Source organism: Palaemon carinicauda, chromosome 2 (assembly GCF_036898095.1).
Source record: "Palaemon carinicauda isolate YSFRI2023 chromosome 2, ASM3689809v2, whole genome shotgun sequence".
In the NCBI taxonomy this organism is placed as follows: domain Eukaryota; kingdom Metazoa; phylum Arthropoda; class Malacostraca; order Decapoda; family Palaemonidae; genus Palaemon; species Palaemon carinicauda.
Window position 1 is genome coordinate 45,274,209 of NC_090726.1, and position 25,521 is coordinate 45,299,729.

Genomic DNA, 25,521 nt, shown 5'->3' on the forward strand with positions numbered 1-25,521 from the left:
ATGAAAGGATACAGTCACCTCCTGACATTAAGAGCAGGAGGAGGAGGAGGAGGAGGAGGAGGAGGAGGAGGAGGAAGAAGGGGAGGGGGAGGAGGAATAAACAATCGATTCTTGATTGGTACGTCAACAGTGTTTGGTGTCATGTTGTTAATAGCGAATAGTGCAAGTGGTATAATGTAAGAATTTCTCTCTCTCTCTCTCTCTCTCTCTCTCTCTCTCTCTCACCCAGCTAAATTTCAATGTTCTGCTTCACATTGAGAATGACTGGTAGTAATTCTATTCCACTGCAAGACAAAGGCCTCAGCTATGCCAATTCAAGGTTCGGCCAGGTTTCATCACCAAGCTCACCAGTGTAGATTGGTGATGGTGGGAGATTTTCGTCTGATCACTCACAGCAAACCAACCTAGCATGGGTTGCCTTGACTAGAACAGGTTTGCTTATATATATATAATATATATATATATATATATATATATTTTATATATATACATATATATGTATATATATGTATACATATGTATATATATATATATATATATATGTATATATATATATATGTATACATATATATATATATGCGTACATATTTTTCTCAAGCACGCTTATACTGTACAAAAATACTATAAATAAATCTATCAATAAAAAAACTCTAAATATGATCTCAACAGAATACATAGACCGCATTAAGCTTAACCTAATTGGTGCAAAGAAGATCATTACAGACAAAATGTCCTTTTAATTGCGTTCCCAACAATTCCAGTTTTAATTGGGACTCCCAATTTAAACAAACGAAGTAATTCCCGGTATTAATAGCGTCGTCACTTTTAACCCCTTTACCCCCAATGGAAGTACTGGTATGTTTCACAAAACTCATCTCTTTACCCCCATGGACGTACAGGTACGTCCTTGCAAAAAACTGCTATTTACATCTTTTTTTGCATATTTTTGATAACTTTATGAGAAACTTCAGGCATTTTCCAAAAGAATGAGACCAACCTGACCTCTCTATGATGGAAATTAAGGCTGTTAGAGCAATCTAAAAAAATACATATTGCAAAATGTGCTTGAAAAAAAAAAACACCTGGGGGTTAAGGGTTGGAAAGTTCCAAATAGCCTGGGGGTAAAAGGGCTAATAGGCTTGGGTCACGAGTAAGTGGAAACAGCAACAGCAACAACAACAACAATAACATAATAATAATAATAATAATAATAATAATTATAATGATGATGATAATAATAATAATGATAACAATAATAATAATAATAATAATAATAATAATAATAATAATGAATAATAATAATAATAGTAATCATAATAGTAATCATAATAATAATAATAATAATAATGATGATAATAATAATGATAATAATAATAATAATAATAATAATAATAATAATAATAATAATAATAATAATAATGATGATGATAATAATAATAATAATAAATCAGGATGCTACAAAACCAATTAATCAAGTTTGACTTACAGACTATGTATTGTATACCAAATCATCCATAATAAAGGAACCCATTGGACAATAAAGGCAACTAAATTAATAATCATTTCACCCATAAACAAATCACCTAAAGAAAAGGTGTGGCCTCTTTCAACCTAAAAAAAAACATATGTCTCTATTATATTCATCCTCTAAATGATGCTTAAAGTACAGGCTTGATTTAGACACTGTTTAGCATTAAACACCACAACAGACACGTTCAATATGGCAATACCCCTTTTACAGGGGTAGTGCCTTTAAATATACAAAGACCATATCATGATATATTCAGAGGTCAATGCCTCGTTCCCTTTACTTCCATTTCCTGCAAGGGCAAGTCATGAAACCCTTGTGATAATTGTCTTTCAGTCTATTTATCTATTAGTTTATTTACACACACATACACACACACACACACATATATATATATATATATATCATCATTCTCTACTACGCCTATTGACGTAAAGGGCCTCATACTATTTTATGGGTATGACTATTGCATCTCCCCCTTACCCAAGGGACAGGGAGAGACCGAATAGTCATATGGTCGGCTATACATACTCGCACATTTATGTGTATATATATATATATATATATGTGTGTGTGTGTGTATGTATATATCCAGACACTTGCTCTTTATTAAACGAGAGAGAGAGAGAGAGAGAGAGAGAGAGAGAGAGAGAGAGCGTGTGTGTGTGTGTGTGTTGCAAGTGATTGGATGGTAAGGGAGACTTTTTGAGATTGCTTTTCCAGGTGAAGGTCACGGCGATCTCCCCATTAACCCAGTCTTCCAGGAGAAATGTCTGGAATCACTTCCGCCTCAATTCAATAATTAAAAATAAATATAAAATTATGAAATAATAATTTTTCTTCAATAATAAACGTCTGAGTCAAATGCCAACAACATTTGTCATTATAAATTACTAGAAAATACATTAAAAATAGAATACAAACTTTATTATAAATACTAAATTAAACCGCAAAATATTGAGCAAAAATAGAATTATTCATACTGAATTAAAAACTATCAAATATCAATAAAGCTATTCCTATCAGTTTTGGGAATTACTACGTAAACAAATAAAATGTATTACTAAATGCAAAAAGTTTAAAACCTGACATAAAAGTTGCAACACTGATTTAGTAACATCAATGAATAGTCATTAAATCAATCGAAATTGTAGGAAGCATTATAGATCAGGGTTGGTAACTAGAAGACATCCTCACACGACCTGGGTTTGGCCTGATATGTCCCCTTTACGTAGTCCTTTCTCCACCCCTCCCCTCATCCTTCCTTCATTCTTACCCTGTAACCCCCTTCCTCTCGAACTCCCCCAAGAGCTAGCTCTCTCTCTCTCTCTCTCTCTCTCTCTCTCTCTCTCTCTCTGGCCAATGGCTTTCCATTTAATGCCTTCATTTGATATAATGTTTTCATTCTGCTTCTTTTACCTCTTCTTTGGAAGTTGTAATCATGTGAGAGAGAGAGAGAGAGAGAGAGAGAGAGAGAGAGCAATGTTTACATTTTGGTTCGTTTTCCTCTTCTTTGGAAGCTGTAATCATGTGAGAGAGAGAGAGAGAGAGAGAGAGAGAGAGAGAATGTTGTTTTCATTCAGTTTTTTACTCCTCTTCTTTGGAAGCTACAATGACGTGTTTGAGAGAGAGAGAGAGAGAGAGAGAGAGAGAGAGAGCAATGTTTACATTCTGGTTCTTTTCCCTCCTCTTTTTTGTAAGCTGCAATGATGTGTTTCAGAGAGAGAGAGAGAGAGAGAGAGAGAGAGAGAGAGAGAGAGCAATGTTTACATTCTGGTTCTTTTCCCTCCTCTTTTTTGGAAGCTGCAATGATGTGTTTCAGAGAGAGAGAGAGAGAGAGAGAGAGAGAGAGAGAGAGAGAAGCACTGTTTTCATTCTGGTTCCTCTTTCTCCTCTTCTTTGTAAGCTGCAATGATGTGTTTTAGAGAGAGAGAGAGAGAGAGAGAGAGAGAGAGACACACACACAAGCACTGTTTTCATTCTGGTTCCTATTTCTCCTCTTCTATGTAAGCTGCAATGATGTGTTTCAGACAGAGAGAGAGAGAGAGAGAGAGAGAGAGACACACACACACACACAAGCACTGTTTCCATTCTGGTTCCTCCTTCTCCTCTTCTCTGTAAGCTGCAATGATGTGTTTCAGAGAGAGAGAGAGAGAGAGAGAGAGAGAGAGGAACACACAAGCAATTAGGACGGGAGAAATATATTGCATTTTTCGGTGCATTCGAAAGGTCAATACCTATCTACTTCAAATCCACCACATAACACCGAAACGTCCCTAAAAGCTAGATTTGTTTACAAGTTACCCTCACACGGAGCCGCTCAGCGATACGCCCCACAAGCTCCGATATTCTTCCATTGTTCGTGGGAGTTTTTTTTGTCACCTTGAAATGCCTGTATATCTTATAGTATAAATGTGTGTTTGTGTGCGTTTACGTAATGTACATATACATATTGAGCATTTATACATAATACAATATATATATATATATATATATATAATCCATGAAAAGACCTGCCTTAGGGTAGAACACTATACAGTAGTAGTATATATTATGTACAGTAGTGTGTATATATATATATATATGTATATATATATATGTATATATATATATATATGTATATATATACATATATATATATATATATATATACTTTATATAACCTTTTGTGAAAGGGGATACCTGAACGTGTAATAAAGGGGTTGGTTTGCTGTGAGCTAATCATACGAAAATCTCCCAGTATCACCAATCCGCACTGGCCAGCATGGTGATGAAAACTGGCCAAACTTCAGACATGAATAAGGACATGTCTGAGGTCTTTGTCCTACAGTGGATTAGAATCAGCTGCATATGTTGTTGTTGTTACTGTTGTTTTTCGAGGGTACAATCGGGTACACTATTCTATATAATTTATCTTCCTCTGGTTTTGTTAAGGTTTTTATAGTTTATATATGAAATATTAATCTTAATGTCACTGTTCTTTAAATGTTCTATTTTTCCTTGTTTCCTTTCCTCACTGGGCTATTTTCCCTGTTGGGGCCCTTGGGCTTATAGCATCCTGCTTTTCCAACTAGGGTTGTAGCTTAGTAAGTAGTAGTAATAATAATAATAATATTTATATATATTATACATATACTGTATATATATATAAATATATATATATATATATATATATATATATGTATATATCTATATACATATATATACATACATATTTAAATTTTCTTACGTTGACACTAAAAAGAAAAACCGAAAATAGTTTCTGAACCAATCCTAAGTTTTACTACACACTAAGTCAATATCCAACCTACGTCTCGAGACCCCAACTTTACTAATGTTTTCACTCTTCTCTTGCAGGAGCGAAATGCCGAATCCGCCATTGAAGCCCTGAAGGAATACGAGCCCGAAATGGGCAAAGTTGTCCGAGCCAACAAAACTGGTGTCCAGAAGATTAAGGCCAAGGAAATCGTCCCTGGTGACATCGTTGAGGTCTCAGGTGAGGAAAGAGAGAGAGAGAGAGAGAGAGAGAGAGAGAGAGAGAGAGAGAGAGACTAGTCGAAGCCCTTCAGTTTTGGTGATTTATAAGTACTATGACAGAGATAACCTAGTCGAGGGCCTCCAGTTTTGGTGATTTACAAGTACTATGACAGAGATAACCTAGTCGAGGCCCTCCAGTTTTGGTGACTAACAAGTACTATGACAGAAATAACCTAGTCGAGGCCCTCCAGTTTTGGTGACTTACAAGTACTATGACAGAGATAACCTAGTCGAGGCCCTCCAGTTTTGGTGACTTACAAGTACAGTACTATGGCAGAGATAACCTAGTCGAGGCCCTCCACTTTTTAAGATTTACAAGTACTATGACAGAGATAACCTAATCGAGGCCCTCCAATTTTGGTGATTTACAAGTACTATGACAGAGATAACCTAGTCGAGGCCCTCCAGTTTTGGTGACTTACAAGTACTATGACAGAGATAACCTAGTCGAGGCCCTCCAGTTTTGGTGACTTACAAGTACTATGACAGAGATAACCTAGTCGAGGCCCTCCAGTTTTGGTGACTTACAAGTACTATGACAGAGATAACCTAGCCGAGGGCCTCCAGTTTTCGTGACTTACAAGTACTATGACAGAGATAACCTAGTCGAGGCCCTCCAGTTTTGGTGACTTACAAGTACTATGACAGAGATAACCTAGTCGAGGCCCTCCAGTTTTGGTGACTTACAAGTACTATGACAGAGATAACCTAGTCGAGGCCATTTGATGATATAAAAGTGCTCTGACGGAGACTCTTGTCTGTCTCTCCTATCTCCACTCTGGCTGTGACCAGCAACAGTCAATTAACTATTAGGTACATAATTCACAGCTTAGGTGAACAGAGGCAAACTAGATTTTCATGAGAAAATAAAAGGCATTTGATGAACACTGAACACTTGACATTTCCTATGCACTATGTGGATGAAAGAAAGTCAAATATTATAAAACTATCATTCAGTAGCCTAAGAGTGTCTGTAATAAACATATAAGAAACGTTATGAATTAACTTAAGTACTGTGTATTTCCTTTAACAACAAGCTAAGCATTCACTTATTACTCTAGGACCCCCTCCCCCAAATAATATGCAACACATTTTCAAATTAAAAGTAATTTTCCATGACAATATGCTAATATCCACTAAGCACTAGACAGCAAAAGCTTCTTTAACAAGATGGTAACCATACTTAAAATATTAAAAAGTTTTCCCTAAACATTACGCATAAATTTACAAAGTAATAAGTATAAAAATATGTTAAACATTCTTTTTAGAGAACAGTACAGTGTTATATATACTAAACAATAGCTTACTATCAGTTAAAATAATAATTTATTCTGATATTTCATGTAATTTCATTTCCATGTATTGTACGCACAGAGTAACATGACTTTTTTCCCCCTCCATAAAAATATCCATAAATATACAAAGTATTAAGTATAAAAAAAACCTGTTGAAAGTGTACTACAGTATTAAATATCGCAAACAATAGCTAAAAATCAGTTAAAATAGGAAAAGGTTATAACTGTTATTACATGTTATTTTACCTGCCTGTATTGCATGCACAGCTCCAGTACACGCACGTCCAGATTGCCCGGAGCCTAACTCCAGGCGGGGGCTCTTAGGCCAGCAATCATAGCCCCCAAATACTTGCAGTACACGTAACCTAACCTAACCTAGCCTAACCAAGGCGCCTAATCTAGCCTGTATTGTGTATTGCAATCACAGTTCCAGTACATGCACATCCAGATTGCCAGGAGCTTAACTCCAGGCAGGGGCTCTTAGACCAGCAGTCATGGCCCCCAATACTTGTAGTACATGTAACCTAACCTAAACTAGCCTAACCAATGCAGCTAACCTAACCTAGTCTAATCAAGGCACCTAACCTAACTAGAACTTGTTTTCCCTTTCAGTCGGTGACAAGATCCCCGCTGATCTCCGTCTGATCAAGATCTACTCCACGACGCTGCGTATCGACCAGTCTATCCTGACTGGAGAGTCCGTTTCCGTCATCAAACATTGCGATGCCATCCCCGACCCCAAGGCTGTCAACCAGGTTAGCAATCACAACCAAACTCCCTTCTACCTTTTGATGTGTGGTGTTTTTTTATTAATGTCATATTATTCGCTATTCTACTAATTCAAATACTTCCCTTCTATAGCATAATAATAGTAATAATAATAAAAGTCTAATTGTATCCCCCTTTGAAAGAAAATGGTAAATAAAAGATAATATATACACCATAATCTTTTCAAAAAACTAGTATTGTAGCTTGTTGATGTCTTTCCCTCCATTGGTTTATGGTATTGACTTTTTACTCTGAATTCAGTACTTGCTTATCCAACATTCCCATTCAACAGGGAAAGGTTCTCTCCTGAGTGTGTTTATCTTCTGTGCTGGTGTAAAGGTGTTTACTAATACTGAATCTCTTTATTTATTCTTTTCAACTAATTGATGTTCATCTCCCAGTCTCTAGTGAGCAGACCTTTTACTCTTATTGAATATTTCAACAGTTGTAGCTCTGGTTCATGCAATGTACAATGCCCCTATCAACTTCGTGTACTGTACAGTACTGTACTGCACTGTACTTTCACTCCTCATATGATTCCTTGCCAGGCCTTTGAATCTTTTGTCAAATTTGGACTCTTGTTCACTTTACAAGCTCGCAGACAAGGATGGGGCAAGCATAGCCCGTGCTATAATCCAGGTAAAAGATAAAAAAAAATTACTAAGAGAGAAATCACACACCCTTAGTGGTTGCTTCATAATTTGTCTCGATAATCACAGTCTTACTACCTTAGTACTGTATGCCTGCTGTCTGGTCACTAACTACAGTAGTCCAGTATTTTTGTTATGACTAAAGTCAGTGCTAATGGAGGAACGAGCAACTAGTTTTGATTACTTTAAAAAATAATTTAAGCAATATTATCTTGAGGAAAATCAGTTCTGAATAAACTTTACCCTCCGTTTTCTACCACGAATCAAGACCATTGCTGTTCCACCTTTGGCAGACTAAACGCTAACTCAGTATGTTGTTTCTAACTGTAGTGTCACAGTGGCTGCCTGCAAGCTCTCGCGATTTCTTCACTAGCTGTCAAATCACGCTATTACATTATTACTATACATTTTAGAGCCAATGAGTACTACTCTCCCTTGAACTTTTTAGAGTGCATCGTGTCTAACAGGGGACGCACGTTGGATCCATGTAATGTATTACAGTTACGAACTAACGTATACCTTTTCTACCATAGCTCAGATTGTTATGTAACCTTTTTATAGTACTTTTTCTGTATTTGAATGCATGTGCACTATGGCACTAAAAATGAGTCTCTACTCTCTTGCAAAATATATTCTACATCTTTCCTATTCATTCAAGTGTTTTATCATGTCCAGTAGTGGAGTTTCTCTACACAGTTTAAGTAATGTTGATTGCATGATGCACTATCTAAGTATGTTTTAATTCATTAGAAACAGTATTACACTATCAAGCTAAAGTTTGCATAGATATACAGCAATATAACTTATAAATATATGAATGCAAATGTGCATATTTCTATACAGTGTAAATGTTTTCATTCACCAGGAACAGTTTTGCATTATTGGGCTAAACTTTACATAGATATTATACAGCAGTATCACTCATAAATATATGAATGCAAATGTACATATTTCTATACAATGTAAATGTTTTAATTCACCATAAACAGTATTGCATTATTATGCTAAACTTTGCATAGACATACAGCAATATAACTTAATAAATATATGAATGCCAAATGTACATATTTCTATACAATGTATTATTTCACACGATCATTCTGATACAAATTTTATGTACTGGATAGAGTTTGAACAGGTTAAGCTACTATTACTGGTAAGACATCCATTAATAAATAAATACAGGGCAGCAATACAGCTGTAGTCACCTACTTGGTAATACAGTATCAAAATCAGAAACAATTAAACAACATAAACCACTGCATCTCTTGAACAATAATTTTGCATCGTTTTACATAGATGTATGTATGTACATACTTAACAAATATGTTTATATATAAATGCAACAAATATATCTCAAAGAATTGCCAGCATGATCATGCAAGAAAAATATCTGTAATTTTCTGTGTACGAATGCTTAAGTACATCAACTGTATGCATACATACATACATACATACACGACCAACTTATAATTCATCAAATTAAATTTTAGTTTCCTTAACAAAGTTTTCACTTGAATAATTGTTTCTCATTACAGATTTGTTTGCACTGAAAATTATTCCTTTTACTTACACAAAAATATGTTGAACAAAACATACTTATTATTGCACATTTCAAAGGTAAACAAACTACAATTATCAAATATTAATTTCTTGTAAATTATCTTAAATATAAACATGAACAATCACGTAAGTGGACCAGCCTTTGAAATAATTTCCCTATAATAATTTTTCCCTTATATCAACAACAATAATTAAATATAAAAGAAAATTAATAAAAACACAATGTATACGATCTTGTGTTTATAACTTCGAAAATAATCAAAACGTATTTTCATTTGCAATAAACTTTTTCACGTAAATAGATCTGCCTTAAAATAATTTCTCTACAATAATTATTTTTCCTTATATCAACAACAATAATTAAATATAATAAGAAAATTAATAAAAACACAATGTATACGATCTCGTCTTTATACCATTACAAACAAAAAGGGAATGATTTTGTTTACAAATGTACCTGCCCTAATTTACTTCAACTGGTTCCCGAAAGTTCACCAATATGAGAGTTGGTGCCAACTATTTGGGTAAAGTCTACTGAGGGAATATTTAAACGTGTTATTTTCTTTTCCTCATTGGGCTATTTTTCCCCGTTGAATCCCCTGGGCTTATAATTATGCTTTTCTAATTAGGGTTATAGCTTAGCTGCTTATTATTATAATAATAATAATAATAATAATAATAATAATAATAATAATAATAATAATAATAGTAAAAAACATGAGCAACAATAAGATAAATTTAAAAATATAAATACAAATATTAGTTAAAACACTTCTTTGCTGAAAGCAGTATGTTAACTACTATTTATAGTTTTATTTATATTTCTAAATCTATCTTATTGTAGCTCATTTTTTTACCATTAGTTTTACTATTTGTACAAATTATGTTTTAATAATAATAATAATAATAATAATAATAATAATAATAATAATAATAATAATGATAACTGCAGACACTACAGTGTATTCGATTAAAATGTGTACGTGACCTAGTACACGTCAACAGCATTATAAAAAAAAACTTATAAGAAAAAGTATTATATAAAAAAGTATTATAAAGAAAATACTAACCATCAACTGTAGAAAATGAACTTCCATTAAGAGCACATACAATTCTTTCACAGTTGCCAGGAATCATTTGGTAATTATCATTGTGTAATTCTAGCTGTAATTAGTCATTGTTTACTATTTTTGTTTATTATCAACCTAAAATCCTCAAGAGACTTACTGGAATTGATTTTAAAGTTTGAAAAATTGATGACTTTTACCCAAATAAAAAAAAAATTAGGACTATAAAAATATGCCTTATAGATTTCTGTAAACAGTATTAATTAAAAAAAATTATGATTGTTACCCATTTACAAATTTAGGACTACAAAAATATGCATTGTAGATTTCTGTAAACGGAATATTCATTACAAAAATGATGATTGTTACCCATTTAAAAAATTTAGGACTACAAAAATATGCCTTATAGATCTCTGTAGATGGAGCATTCATTTTCCCCTTCTACAGTTGATCTAAAAAGTAGTTATAATAAAGATATCTTGTAATTAACTGAAAATTTCCTATAATTAGATTACGAAATACTAGCCCCATATTATTAATTAAAAAAATACTATTAAAAAACACAAACTCACACAAAAATACATGTTTTAGAAGACATTAAGGTGCCAACAAATTACAAACTCAGGGAAGCTGGTATAACAACATCATACTGATTTACCAAAACCTGTAGATGATAATTCACCAAAATAATGTAATTTAATAAAATTCATGTAGGCCTAATCCCCACATACGCATAACACAGCATTTATATACTTGTGGGCTCAAAAGGCTCAAATTACAAAATAAAAGCTACTTGTTAAACTTACAATTTCCAACGACACTACAATGATTCTGAAATCTATTTTCTTTACAAAAAAAATAAAAATAAAATAAAACTTGATACAGTTGTTTTTCGTATGCATATCACAAACAATGAGCAAGAATCCCTATATCACATATTACGTTCTACAAAACCCTAATCTAAATATACCAAGCAAATAGGTCCACTATACTCTTCAAATAATGCATTACAAAAAGAAAAAACTTGATATAATTGTATTTCGTAGGCATATCACAAACGAGCAATTATTCCTATATGACACATTACGTTCTACAAAACCTATCCGAATATACCAAGCAAATAGGTTAACTATATTCCTTCAATAATGCATCCATTTATCCCCCATAGGACAAGAAGAACATCCTCTTCTCTGGCACCAATGTCGCCGCTGGAAAGGCTCGTGGTGTTGTCATGGGCACTGGCCTCGCAACAGCTATTGGTAAGTGATGTTCTGTTTCACCTGAATCACTATAATGTATAGAAGTGCACCCACATACATCCTTACTGCACGGCGGGTTACTGTTCCTGTTCTCTACACTATCTGCTTGGTAACTCGCCGCGAAGTAAGGGCGTGACAGGGTGCATTTCTTTGGATATAGGTGTGCCATGGATTCCTGTGTCCAACTGTATGTATGTATGTATGTATGTATGTATGTATGCATGTATATGTATGTATGTATGTATGTATATATATATGTACATATATATATATATATATATATATATATATATATATATATATATATATATATATATATATATATATATATATGTGTGTGTACATATATATACACACACATATATATACATATATATATATATATATATATATATATATATATATATATATATATATATATATATATATATATATATATATATATATATATATATATATAAAAGCCTTAGTGTGTATTTTTTCCTCTTAAATGGGAGGTCCTATAGGGGTGAGGTTGTTAGCCCATGTCCTAAAAATGGATTAATAGACTATACTGTGCAGGTTATTAATATATTCATACATAACAACATACATCGTCTTGCAATTTGAAATAATTATGTAATGGAGTTTCAATTATACAATAGAGCACGTAAGAATACATTTTTTATATACAATATTCGGAATGAAGTTAATACTTAAAAGTTTAATTGATAGAAAGTCTTACAAACAGTACAGTAATCAGCTCACACAACACCTAACCTGCTCCGATTCTCATTCCCTTGCTATTACAAAGTTCACTGATTAAATAAATTTAAAATCATGCTTGCAATAGCTGGCTCTTAAACAATAAAACACAATTCTACTCTAAATCTAATTTAGCAAGAGCCTATTCTACAGTATGTTCACATTATCCTAACAATACTCATTCCCCATTGGTAGCTTCTATGCCTAGTGATCGTCAGACTGGGGTTCGAGTCACGCTCAAATTCGTTAGTTCCTTTAGAGTATGCAACCTCACCTTCCTTATGAGCTAAGGATGGGGGTTTCAAGGAGCCTATAAGTGTAGCTGTTGAATCATCAGCAGCCATTTCCTGGCCCTCCCTGGTGCTATCTTGGTTGGGGAGAGGGCTTGGGCGCTGACCACATGAATATATGGTCAGTCTCTAGGGCAACGTCACTGTCCCTTGCCTCTCTCCCATTCATGAGCGGCCTTTAAACCCTAAACTAGAGAAACCTATTTTAGGGCTTTGTTGATCTACTATATTGCTGTAAGCACCTTTTTTTAGAGTCGCTGCGTTTCGTTTTGAGATTCCAGTAAATATTCATATATCCTCTTGCCATAACCCAGACTGAATTTTTCACACGTACGGTTCTTGATTTAAGATCACTTACATACACATATTTGTTTTTACTCATTCTTATTGATTCAATGGCTAAATATATGTGCGAAGGGTAAGCTAAGCGAGTTATACCAGCTTTAGGCTAAGTAAGGGAATATTCCTAAGACAGCATAATCCACTTTTTGCGGTAACCTCGTCCCCTTTGGACCTAGCTGTAAGGTTAATTAAATGGAAGATTATCTATATTTACTAGTTAGCAAGACGAACACATTAAAAATATACTGAAATTTTACCACATTTTACATCATTTACTCAATTTTAAGAAAGATTGTCACTAAGGACATCTAAAATTGTGTAATGTGCAGTAAATGAAATATAGACCATAATAAAATCATGACGGTAGAATATTTACATCGTGTTACATTAGCTAGCATAAAATAATTCACGTAATAATCAAAAGAATTATGATCATAACGATAATCGATGATAAGGAAAAACGAAATTTATCAGTACTTTAAAATTAATGCTTTACTAATTCAATTTCCTTGAGGATGCGAAACAGCTTTTTAAACAATCGGTATTTTTTCAGGTAAGATCCGTACCCAGATGGCCGAAACTGAAGAAATCAAGACTCCCCTGCAGCAGAAACTTGATGAATTTGGTGAACAGCTCTCAAAGGTCATTTCCATTATCTGCGTTGCTGTATGGGCCATCAACATTGGTCACTTTAATGATCCCGCTCACGGCGGTTCCTGGATCAAGGGTGCCATCTACTACTTCAAGATTGCTGTTGCCTTGGCTGTCGCTGCTATCCCCGAAGGTTTGCCCGCTGTCATCACCACTTGCCTCGCCTTGGGCACCCGCCGTATGGCCAAGAAGAATGCTATTGTGAGGTCTTTACCCTCTGTGGAAACTCTCGGTTGTACTTCTGTTATCTGTTCTGACAAGACCGGCACACTCACAACTAACCAAATGTCCGTTTCCCGTATGTTCATCATGGATAAGGTTGAAGGTAATGACTGCTCTCTTCTAGAATTCGAGATCACTGGTTCCACTTATGAGCCCATCGGTGACATTTACCTCAAGGGTGCTAAAGTCAAGGGTGCTGACTTTGAAGGTCTGCAGGAACTTGCCACTGTCTCTATCATGTGCAACGATTCTTCTATTGATTTCAACGAATTCAAGAACATTTTTGAGAAGGTTGGTGAAGCCACTGAAACTGCCCTTATTGTTTTGGGTGAAAAGATTAACCCATACAGCGTGGCAAAAACTGGTCTTGATCGCCGCTCTGCTGCTATTGTTGTTAAGGGTGACATTGACACCAAGTGGAAGAAGGAATTCACTTTGGAGTTCTCCCGTGATCGTAAGTCCATGTCTTCATACTGTGTGCCTCTGAAGCCTACTCGTCTCGGAACTGGTCCCAAAATGTTCGTCAAAGGCGCTCCCGAGGGTGTACTTGAGCGTTGCACGCACGTCCGCGTTGGCACACAGAAGGTTCCTCTTACTGCTGGTGTAAGGGAAAAGATTCTAGACGTCACCCGTGATTATGGTTGTGGTCGTGATACTCTCCGTTGCCTTGGTCTTGCTACTATTGATTCTCCAATGAAACCAGAAGATATGGATCTCGCTGAAGCTAGCAAATTCTACACATATGAGGTTAACATGACATTTGTTGGTGTCGTTGGTATGCTTGATCCTCCCCGCAAGGAAGTATTTGACTCCATCCAGAAGTGCCGTGCTGCTGGTATCCGTGTCATTGTCATCACTGGTGATAACAAGGCTACTGCTGAAGCTATCTGCCGTCGTATTGGTGTATTCAAGGAAGATGAAGATACAACTGGTATGTCTTACTCTGGTCGTGAATTTGATGAGCTCAGTGAAGATGAACAGAGGAAGGCAGTCATGCGTGCCCGTCTCTTCTCTCGTGTAGAGCCATTCCACAAATCTAAGATTGTTGAGTACCTTCAAGGAGAGAAAGAAATTTCTGCCATGACTGGCGATGGTGTCAATGATGCTCCTGCTCTTAAGAAAGCTGAAATTGGTATTGCTATGGGTTCCGGCACTGCTGTTGCTAAGAGCGCCTCTGAGATGGTACTTGCTGATGATAACTTCTCATCTATTGTAGCTGCCGTTGAGGAAGGTCGTGCCATTTACAACAACATGAAGCAGTTCATCCGTTACCTCATTTCCTCTAACATTGGTGAGGTCGTATCTATTTTCCTGACAGCTGCTCTTGGCTTGCCAGAGGCTCTCATTCCAGTCCAGCTCCTGTGGGTCAACCTTGTGACTGATGGTCTTCCCGCTACTGCCCTTGGTTTCAATCCACCTGATCTTGACATCATGGAGAAGCCCCCACGTAAAGCTGATGAGGGTTTGATCTCTGGCTGGCTCTTCTTCCGTTACATGGCCATTGGAGGATATGTAGGCTGTGCTACAGTATTTGCTGCCTCCTGGTGGTTCATGTATGACCCAACTGGTCCTCAACTCAACTATTATCAGCTGTCCCACCATCTTTCCTGTATTGGTGATGAAGAAAACTTTGCGGGATTGGACTGTGGTATCTTCAACCACCCTGCACCCATGACCATGGCTTTGTCAGTGTTGGTCACCATTGAGATGCTCAACGCCTTGAACAGGTACAGTGCCTCAAGCAATACTTGATATTCTTACATGAATCATACTAGTACAGTAGCCTTATCTGGATACAATTGTGTAAATGTTTTAAGATTTAGAGTATATCATGCTTAGATTTACTCAAAGGTAAAGTAAACTTACAGCTTAAATGCAAAATCAAATACAGCAAACTATATCTCTCTCCAGCTTGTCTGAGAACCAGTCGCTGATCGTGATGCCTCCCTGGGTCAACATCTGGCTGCTGGCAGCTATGGCCCTCTCCATGACCCTTCACTTCATCATTCTCTATGTTGAAATCCTTGGTGTAAGTATTTCTCGTTGATTTGACTTTGGTACATCAAAACTGCAGCCATTATACCTCAATATTTTTATAAAGCAGTACGCTACAGTATTCCTGTAAGTTACATATCAATAATGCTGATAAATCAAATGTATAATTCTATTAATACAGTACCGTATATGAAATGGGAAATGTTGTTCATCATTTTTCCCTAAAAGAACTTTGGCATTGCATGAGAAAAATTCTCAGAATTGTGAATCCATTTAGTACATAAAGTAGTTGCAACAACAAAATACTTTTCCTTAAAAGTAATTACTGTAGTGTACCATAATTTCTTCACGTAAAATGACAAATTTCTAGAACAAAATCCTCTAGACTTCTTGTGGTTCCCAACTGATTATTTCTTGTTTGTGTCCAGACTGTGTTCCAGGTGATGCCTCTTAGTGTAGCTCAGTGGGTAGCAGTATTGAAGATTTCTCTTCCTGTTTTGTTGATGGATGAAACACTCAAATTCGTTGCCCGCACATACGCCGATGGTGAGAGTCCACTCTATAAGTGCCACTGGATTGTGCTAGCCTGGGCTATCTACTTTGCCTATATCAGAATTTATTTCTTTTAACCTTAATCACCACCTTAACATAAAAAAAAAAAAAATCAGTATCGGGGAATAAGACTGTGCCATTTTAGATGTTTGGAGCTCTTTTTCCCTCTATCTTTATCCCTTTCATACAGAAAAAAAAAACATTTGTGTCATGCATCATTTGAGAATATACCTCAAGAGGAATATGTGACAAACCTCACTCTTAGTTGGTTGATAATCTCATTCAATTTTCTGTCCCCTTCTCTATACCAAGGTGCTCCAAAATTTTCCAATCAAGTTCCAGTAGGACTTTGAAACTTGGGGTGTGTGATACTAATAAGTGAGATTTAGTTAAATTGATGATACCAGATAAATCAGCAGTTATTTCTGCCGTGGCTATCAGCTGCTGTTGCTGTTTGCTATTGCCACCGCTGTTTGCTTAGCTGGAAAAGTGTGACTGATAAGTGTTAGTGTCTGTACATATAAGTGATGTAATGAGTTGGGGTAACAGGAATATAATGATTGATACAAGGCTTCTGCGTAAGTGTTAGTTCCACTTCCAGACCACAGCAACTTGAAACCCGAGACAAAACAAACTCCCAATTTAATCAGAAGAGTGAGAAGATGAATCAGAGTGCATGAACTATACAAATACAGCAGTTTTGTTTATAATCTGGTTGCAAAAATAAATGAAAACTTATGCACATGTAGGAAAGAGTAAAAAAAAAAATTGTGCCTTCATTACCATTATTTTTTTTTTAATTATTCTTCTATCTGGTGGAATCTGGCTCTACTATCCCTCCAGCATGGATTTGTACCCTGCTATGACAACATTTTTTTTTAATTAATTTATATCCTGTAGATGTTCAAGTATTTTTTGTTGTTCGTAGTGTATAAAGTCATTGCAATTTTTAATAACATAAAAAAGTAAGTGCAATGGATAATGTCTTCTTTTTTTTCTGTTGTAAATAGCTCTGTGGTGTATCACTGTACCCTCGGTGGTTGCCAATGCCAATGCGCACACGTGTCAAGCTCCTCAAACAGATTCCTGTAACACTGCTTTTCAAAAGGGGACGTCTAAACATATAGTTTAGTCTAAGGATTGCTTGTTATAATGCTAAATCATGAGACTGTATATAATGTATAGGGGAGAGAATACAGTAATATCAGTTACAGAGCCACAGCATTAGTTACTTACAAACTGTACAAACGACTTCTCACACACCCTCACAGTCACTTGTGCCCTTAGGGTGGGTTTATGTGTATATATACAGTACTTATATATACACATTATGCTGTATATATAATGAAAGAGATAAATATTCTTGTGCAATACGTACAGTATTTTCAAAGCAGTTTTAAAGCAGTGTTTCCCCTACGATATCACAATATTTTCCCAAAACAAAATTTACTTGTCAAATTCAAATTACAAAGTTTTATACCAATAAATAGCTTTCATGTTCCCATTACGAAAAACCATCCAATGAGATTTTTGAGCTAGACTTAATATGTAAAGCAAGACACTATATCCCATTAGGTTTGCAGTACCATACTGCCGTAACGTTAACTTCACATAAATATTCTTGTTAGTAATTGATACTGTGGTGGTTACTACTTCATAACTTTCAATATTTTGGGCCAATAAAAATTCTAGACAATGGTCGGCAAACATAAACTTAGAACATACATTTAAATCTCTAAAAATTCACTTGATAGCACCATTATTCATTGCATACTAAAAAGTATTATGGAGACTATAAGGGTATGTTGTTTGCATGGCATGATTTTTGGGTTATGGACAGATTGAAATATTTTAATCTTAATATTCCCAAATCATTTTTTATTTCATTTATTTAAACCTACAAAAGACTACATTTCCTAAACCTTGGTAAATTCCTATTATTCCTCGTCTGCCTAATCATCTATAAAGGGTTCCTCTTCATATTGTCAAGTGAGAATAAGGTATGCTACTGACAGGTTATCTAAAAATAGAAAAGGGATGTTATATCGACTCTGTAAACTTTTGTCTCGCTAAACATTATAGAAACTCCATCAATTAACAGTGTTCATCACATAATTATGTATTTGAACACAGCAATGTACCATAAAGTATAGCATTTGAACACCTAGTGATATCTCCCAATATCTTTTCATAATGATGGGTAATCTTACTTTGTGTAGACCTAGATGACGTTATTTTATTTTCAAATCAGTACTACGTAGAAAAATTATTCCAAGTGTTTGGGAACCCTATCCAAACTACACCGGTCCTACCGTCTCCTAAATGTGGACAGACCACAACAAAATCTGGACCTCCAACCAAAATAAACACCTGTGAACCTATTACAACTACCTCCAGTCAACTGGATTATCCCACCATCAATGACTTCCAAGAGGCACCACAGTTATGCTCCATCTCATGGAAGAAGAACGGCCAAAGTCCCTTCCTATCCTTCGAGCCTTCCCTATATCTACTCCTTAGTCACTCAGACTGCATTATCCACGGATAACTTCTGTATTTCCTCATCCTCTCCCGTACTACGGTAGCTATTTTCTCTCTCATCTCTGACTGCCCCATCCCCCAATCCCAGCCCTTCTACCCTCATTTGCAACAACTTCCCAAGAGCCACACTCACACCAACAGAAAGGATGTGAGTATTACCAATACTATTGGTTTTCTTTAACCTCATTAGACCTCTCACTTTCACCCACTGACTCATCCGTTAGATATTTTCAAATATTTGACTTCTCTTCAAGGCATTTATATTGTAAGATAGGTAAATGTACCTGGCAAGACCAAGATATTCACATTTTTTATTATCATTTTTTCCCCCAAATAGAATACATACTTTTTGTCTTGTCACGGTATACAGTATAAATATTTTCATCTAGTGAAATGTAGTTAGCTGTTTTTATTTGAATTATACAGTAGCTTTAAGAAAGCCAATAGAAAAACAAGTCTAACATAGCTTTTATAAACAAATGCAGCTAAGGGAGCACAGTGCAGTATTGAAAAACTTGTTTCCCTAACTTATAAATAAAAACTCTAGTTACAAGTACATTACAGTACAGTATTACATTATATTCGATGCAACTATATATTTGAATAAGCATTACTCTAGGTACAATTAAATGAATCTATTTTAATCAATGCCAATGTGAAATATGTCTTGCATTTTTTTAAATGAGACAGTACAACTCTTCAACAGTTATATATAAACAGTATTAATTAAGCAAGGGAGGAATTTAGCAGACAACTTGGCACAAAGTTGCATGAAATCTTCATCATGAAAGTTGTACCCATTCCTTCAACTAATTTCATGTAATGTAAAGTAAATACATTACTGCTAAATCTATTTTCATTATAACGAACCAAAGCTAGGTAAAAATTACCTGCCGCTTAGTTGCAGATTTTATGGAAATTAAACATATAAATTAAAGATGAAGAGAATTTAACAGATTTTAAGGCTGCTACAAATTTTATACTGAAATAAAATCACAGAGTTAAAAGTAATTTAAGATAATTTAATATTGTAACTGTAAACCATGTACCATATATGATTTAGGATATACTGTATATTACCGAGGTAGAACTGCTACCTTAATCAATACTTATAACATGAACCCCCCATCATCTGCTTAATTCTAAATTGGGACTTGGTACTTTAATTACTTTCCACTTTTCAACATTCCTAGTAATTCTACAAATACTATTTCACATCATTCCATAAAATATCTACTCTTGATCTAATGGAAAAACTGCTCTATTACAAAAAAAAAAGTAGGAATTACATATATATATATATATATATATATATATATATATATATATATATATATATATATATATATATATATATATATATATATATATATATATATACTGTATATATATATATATATATATATATATATATATATATATATATATATATATATATATATACTGTATATATGTATATATATATGTATATATATATATATATATATATATATATATATATATATATATATATATATATATATACTGTATATATATATATATATATATATATATATATATATATATATATATATATATATATATATATATATATATATATATATATATATATATATATAGCCTATAAATATATGTGGAACTCATTCCTCAACTACAATATAATTTCTCCAAGGAAGAGAATAAAGTGCAAGTCTCAATTTTGAATTGGCGTACAACTAATATTCATTCAATCGTGAAATACTAGACAAACGTAGTGTCAGTCCAACTAACTATCATCATGAAGCCTTGACATATCCAGAATTTTACAACAGTATTCTAGATAAAGTGGAAATGCACTTGTGAACAGGTAACTGATATTATCATTGTGATATAAACGTATGACTGGGTTACAGAAATGACATGGAGAGTTAGATGTTAAGTTTATTTGGTAGATCTGTTAATGCAATATATTTCAAATCTTTCACAGTTAATTTTACCATATAGCTACCTGAGAACTAAATATGATGTATGCAAGTGTTCTAAATGCAAAGGATACAACAGTATTCTAAATATAATAATAATTTATCTCCAAGAGCCCCGTCTGCATTACTTATTATGCACCGACTGGCAACTATGTGTTCACAGTGACAATTCCACAAATGTTATTTACTTTTATCAAACTGTGATGTCAGAGTTTTGTTAAGAAAATAATAAACCGTTGTTAAATAAACTATGCTTGAGATTTTAATTGTGTGTGCCCTAACCCACACCATTTACCCCTGAGCAAAAAGTCCCTTACATCCATTTTGACATAACATACTGGCCTTTTAACAATGGCTATGGTACTGTTTTTGTCTGAGATTATAGTGAGGAGTGTAACTAATTCATTCCAGCTTGCATTAGGATTTATGAGGTAAGACTCTAAAATGCATTTGGCAAATGAATAAGTCATTCACTAGTAGATTTGTGAAAGTTACTTAAAAAGCCGCAGTTTTCACTCAAAAGAGTTCATCTTCCAAGTGCACTTAAGTCAGCAGTAGTATGAGACAGGGATGCATGCTGTATTAGTACTGTAGTTTTAAATAGAGCTTTATTTTATTAATCTTAAGAGTAATACTGTATACTTCATCTCAATCCCTTTAAAGAGGGCTTTTAATAATCTTTTTCTTTTACAGGACTCCAAAACTATTTTAATTCATCTTGTTACCATGAAATTGCATATGAAATCAACACAATTTAATCCAGATTACAGGATTCCCATGCTATTGTGACAGCATTTCATGCAAAGTCCTGGACCAAATGTTACTTTTATCGTCCAAGACGAACAAGACAAATTATGGTGCTCTCCCTTTTGTATTCTCTTATTGCCTGGCATTCCAAACTTACTTAATCAAGAAACTTGTTACCTAGCTAATTGTTCCACCTGTATATCATATACTACCAAATTTACATCAAGCCATTTTTATCATAACGGATCCTGTACAGTAAAGAGAAAATGATTGATTGATTGATTGATTGATTGATCTTCATCATCAAAGAGAAAATGAAGATGCTGTACACTTTATGAGTTACTCTAAACAATAATTTATCCTTCTTTTAGTCGTGATGTTAAGACCATAAACAGACATTGATTAGGCATTATATAATGGATTTTCAAAACATGGATAATAATGGGCTGATGTGTCTTTCAAGTGTATTCAGGCATTATAATTATATAATGTAATGACTTATTTCCCAAGTAATTTCCAGATTTTGAGAATGTTACCATGCATGACCCCATCCCCTACGTACCGTAGTATTGAACCTCTTTGCAATAAAACCCCAGTTTTTATTATGTGATCAGCATAAAAATTTTTGATCAAATCCTATTTCTCATGCTATTTTGTCTCGTGAGATAATAAGACCCCTCATGAGTAAATTGATTTCATTTTCCATTTAATTTTATGCACATGCATGACGTCCTTATTTCTCTATTTTGGCCAGCAAGGCAAACCCAAGGTTCACAGTATTTGATCCCATTTTATTTTAATTCCAAACTAATCCCATTCCTATTCCTTTACTCCCTCAGCCTTGGAAGGCAGGAAATGAACTACTGTGTGACAAATATAAGCCTCTCTGGTTGCCAACAGTAAGTTATATGGGTAATCGGTGTATTTCCATTGAAAATCACAAAAGGGCACTTAAATCTATAGTACTTAGTCATTAGAGTTAGATGTAGTGTACATCTTTTCTATTTACAAAGATGATACAAAACTACTGTACACCAAGCTACTGTGCCATAGAATTTAAAACTGGCTTTCTAGATGCTTTTAGCTTCAAGCTAGCAAGGCTTAGCCTCTCAAACAATACTCTTTCTTTATGATTTATACTTTACTATATAAGAATATTCTACTATAATTGACTGTTTACATTTTCCTATAGATTCATTTCAGGTGAATGTCTCATTTATATTACCAATTGATTGATTAATCTGTAGATGTGCCTAACCTGATTTCTTGAAATCCAGTCCATAATTTCACTCAAGAATAAAAAAAAAAAATTTCAAAATTCTTCATTCTATAATAAGAAATTTCTAACAAATAGTATTAAAAACGATCTAACTTTTAGTAAATCTTGCATTACTTTCACCAACAATAGTAGTTCCAACAACTGAAATAAAATCTTATAATCATAGGCAGATGACCTAGAGGCATACAATGCTAACCCTGAATAACATTAATGTCTTAAACAATAACATCTTCTAGTCACTGTGGTCTATAGTCGATTTCTTTTAATGAGGCGCATTTGCACCGACTCGCAGCGGTGCCCTTTTAGCTTGGAAAAGTTTCCTGGTCGCTGATTGGTTAAGAATTATCTTGTCCAATCAATCAGTGATCAGGAAACTTTTCCGAGCTAAAAGGGGACGGCTGCGAGTCAGTGCAAATCAACCTCGCTAAAAAGAATTGACTATAATGGAGGAATCAAAATATACTAACGCTCTAAAATTATTATGGATGTTCAATAAATCTACTAAAATCTAGATACAGTACAATGTATTTATATACAGTATTATACATACTGTACATGTATATGTATATAAAAACAAGTACAGTATAATATGTAGTTTATATATACTGTATGTATAGTATTAATAAAAATAATAATCTAATTATCCAATTAAGTGTTTTCAAATATGAAGTGTATTTTTTCATAGATAATTACTATTCAGTATCCAAATTTATTTTAGCAATTATAAAATACTCAAACAAAAATATTTGACTTTTGAATATCAAGATTTAATTACATACTGCACCAGTAAATATTCCATGATTGCACTGTTTTTGATCAATTTTAAAATTATACCCAACTTTGAAAATTTGACAATAGAGTACAGTAATGCGATCTTAACGATTATAAAGGAAGATAGAAAAAACAGATCTTCTGTAAGTCAATAAAAAAGGGTTCGAATAATTAACACCAGTATTTTAACAGAATACAAGATTTGTATTAAAGTATGCGCCTATTTGAAAAAAAATTACCAACCAATCATTTGTTGTATTCACATTTCCAAATTGAATTCAAACCCATTAAAATATCATATACAATACTTGTAGTTTTTTCTGTTCAGATTATACTATGATAATATCATTCTTAAATCCTACAAACCAGTGCAGTTTTGAATGATTAAATGCTAAAAGGAAAAGATAAATGTGCACGTACTTACAATAGTTCATCAGGAAAAATCGACATTTTCACAAAATTTTTACAACAGTGCACATGAGTGTTTCCTATTCTGGTAAACCTCTGGCCCAGTGTGATGATAAAGTCTGTTTTTTTCCCCAAAATCCCCAATCCAATATGCTTTTCATGTTCAACTGCCAATATCCCTCCCTCGGCCCATCTAAAAATTTCGCTGCACATCCACTTTCATTCCTAAGCAAAATCTGTTCTAATATTCTTTTCCCTTTTCCCTTCAACAGTGCCCGACAAAGTCAAGTAAGAGCACCCAACATATAGAAGTAAACCGTGGCCATCACAGGAAGACCTCAGGCACCTGGCTATACTACTATTACTACTACTGTAGTTGTAGATATTAATTTCTAATATCTTCCACTAATTCTTTTCTCTAAACAGTATTCTCTCTTTTAGCATCAAATTAGCTTAATTCAATTAGTAGGAATAGCAGCGATTACAGTAGTCTTTAACCTATTTATTCTTTCTCTATATACTTAGTCACTAATATGTTCACGACTATTCATTACAGTGCCCGCCAAGATCGAAGAACAATGGTAAAAGTTGGCAAAAAAACCATCTTCTTCTCCAGCTTTTCCATAAGTTTTTAACAGCCAGTAGTCATAGCTGTACTAACCTGCCAGCCGTCAGTGCCACACCTGTGATGAGTCCAGCACCACCCCCACCATGGCCATTGTCCCTTGGGAAGGAGCACTAAGCAACATCTCCCGCAGGATTTCATAAATCCTGTACCGTAAACGACTAGGTCCTTGACCTCTCAACACTCTCAAGGGGCATTGGCTGTGGGTCAACGGAGGGGCAGCAGCAGACGGCGGTGGTGTGCGAGGTCCTTCACCTCCACCAGAGATCTCAGCCTCCCCCTGCAGCACCTTACGTACAACCTTCCGTGCTCAGAAGGCCAAGGCAACATGACCACACACCAAACCAGAAAGTGTGCAGGGGGAGGATCCAACCAATGGCCCATCACCATGCCAACATTCTCCATCCAATGGATGATATGTAGAGAAGGATTTGTACATTTATTGTGTTGTAATTTGATTTAGAAGAACTAGAATATTTTGATTCCCTTTGTTAAAACTGTTAGTCTATTGCTCTTGGGCAAACATTACCAGAAGTCACATGAAGTGTGTTGTGTCCTGTGTCTGTGCTCATGTCAACTCACCCATCGAAGAGCAATGTACGACCATAAAAGATCCACTTGTTTCCAGGTGCAATGATGGGGAACTGGTCTGTGCCCCATTTTGTACATGCCACTCATTTATTGTTGATAGAATAAAATAATCTAAAAAAGACCTCATTCTCTGTC

At 34.6% G+C, this 25,521-nt stretch overlaps 1 protein-coding gene across 1 annotated transcript; it reads left to right on the forward strand.

Moving 5' to 3' along the window:
- LOC137616311 (calcium-transporting ATPase sarcoplasmic/endoplasmic reticulum type-like) lies at window positions 1–25,512 on the forward strand. Its single transcript, XM_068345960.1, has 8 exons — window positions 1–118; window positions 4,824–5,024; window positions 6,973–7,115; window positions 11,577–11,667; window positions 13,597–15,643; window positions 15,828–15,945; window positions 16,340–16,457; window positions 24,443–25,512. The coding sequence occupies exons 1-8, from the start codon at window positions 1–3 to the stop codon at window positions 24,460–24,462; spliced, it is 2,856 nt and encodes a 951-aa protein (XP_068202061.1). The 3' UTR covers window positions 24,463–25,512.
- The last annotated feature ends 9 nt before the right edge of the window (window positions 25,513–25,521 follow it).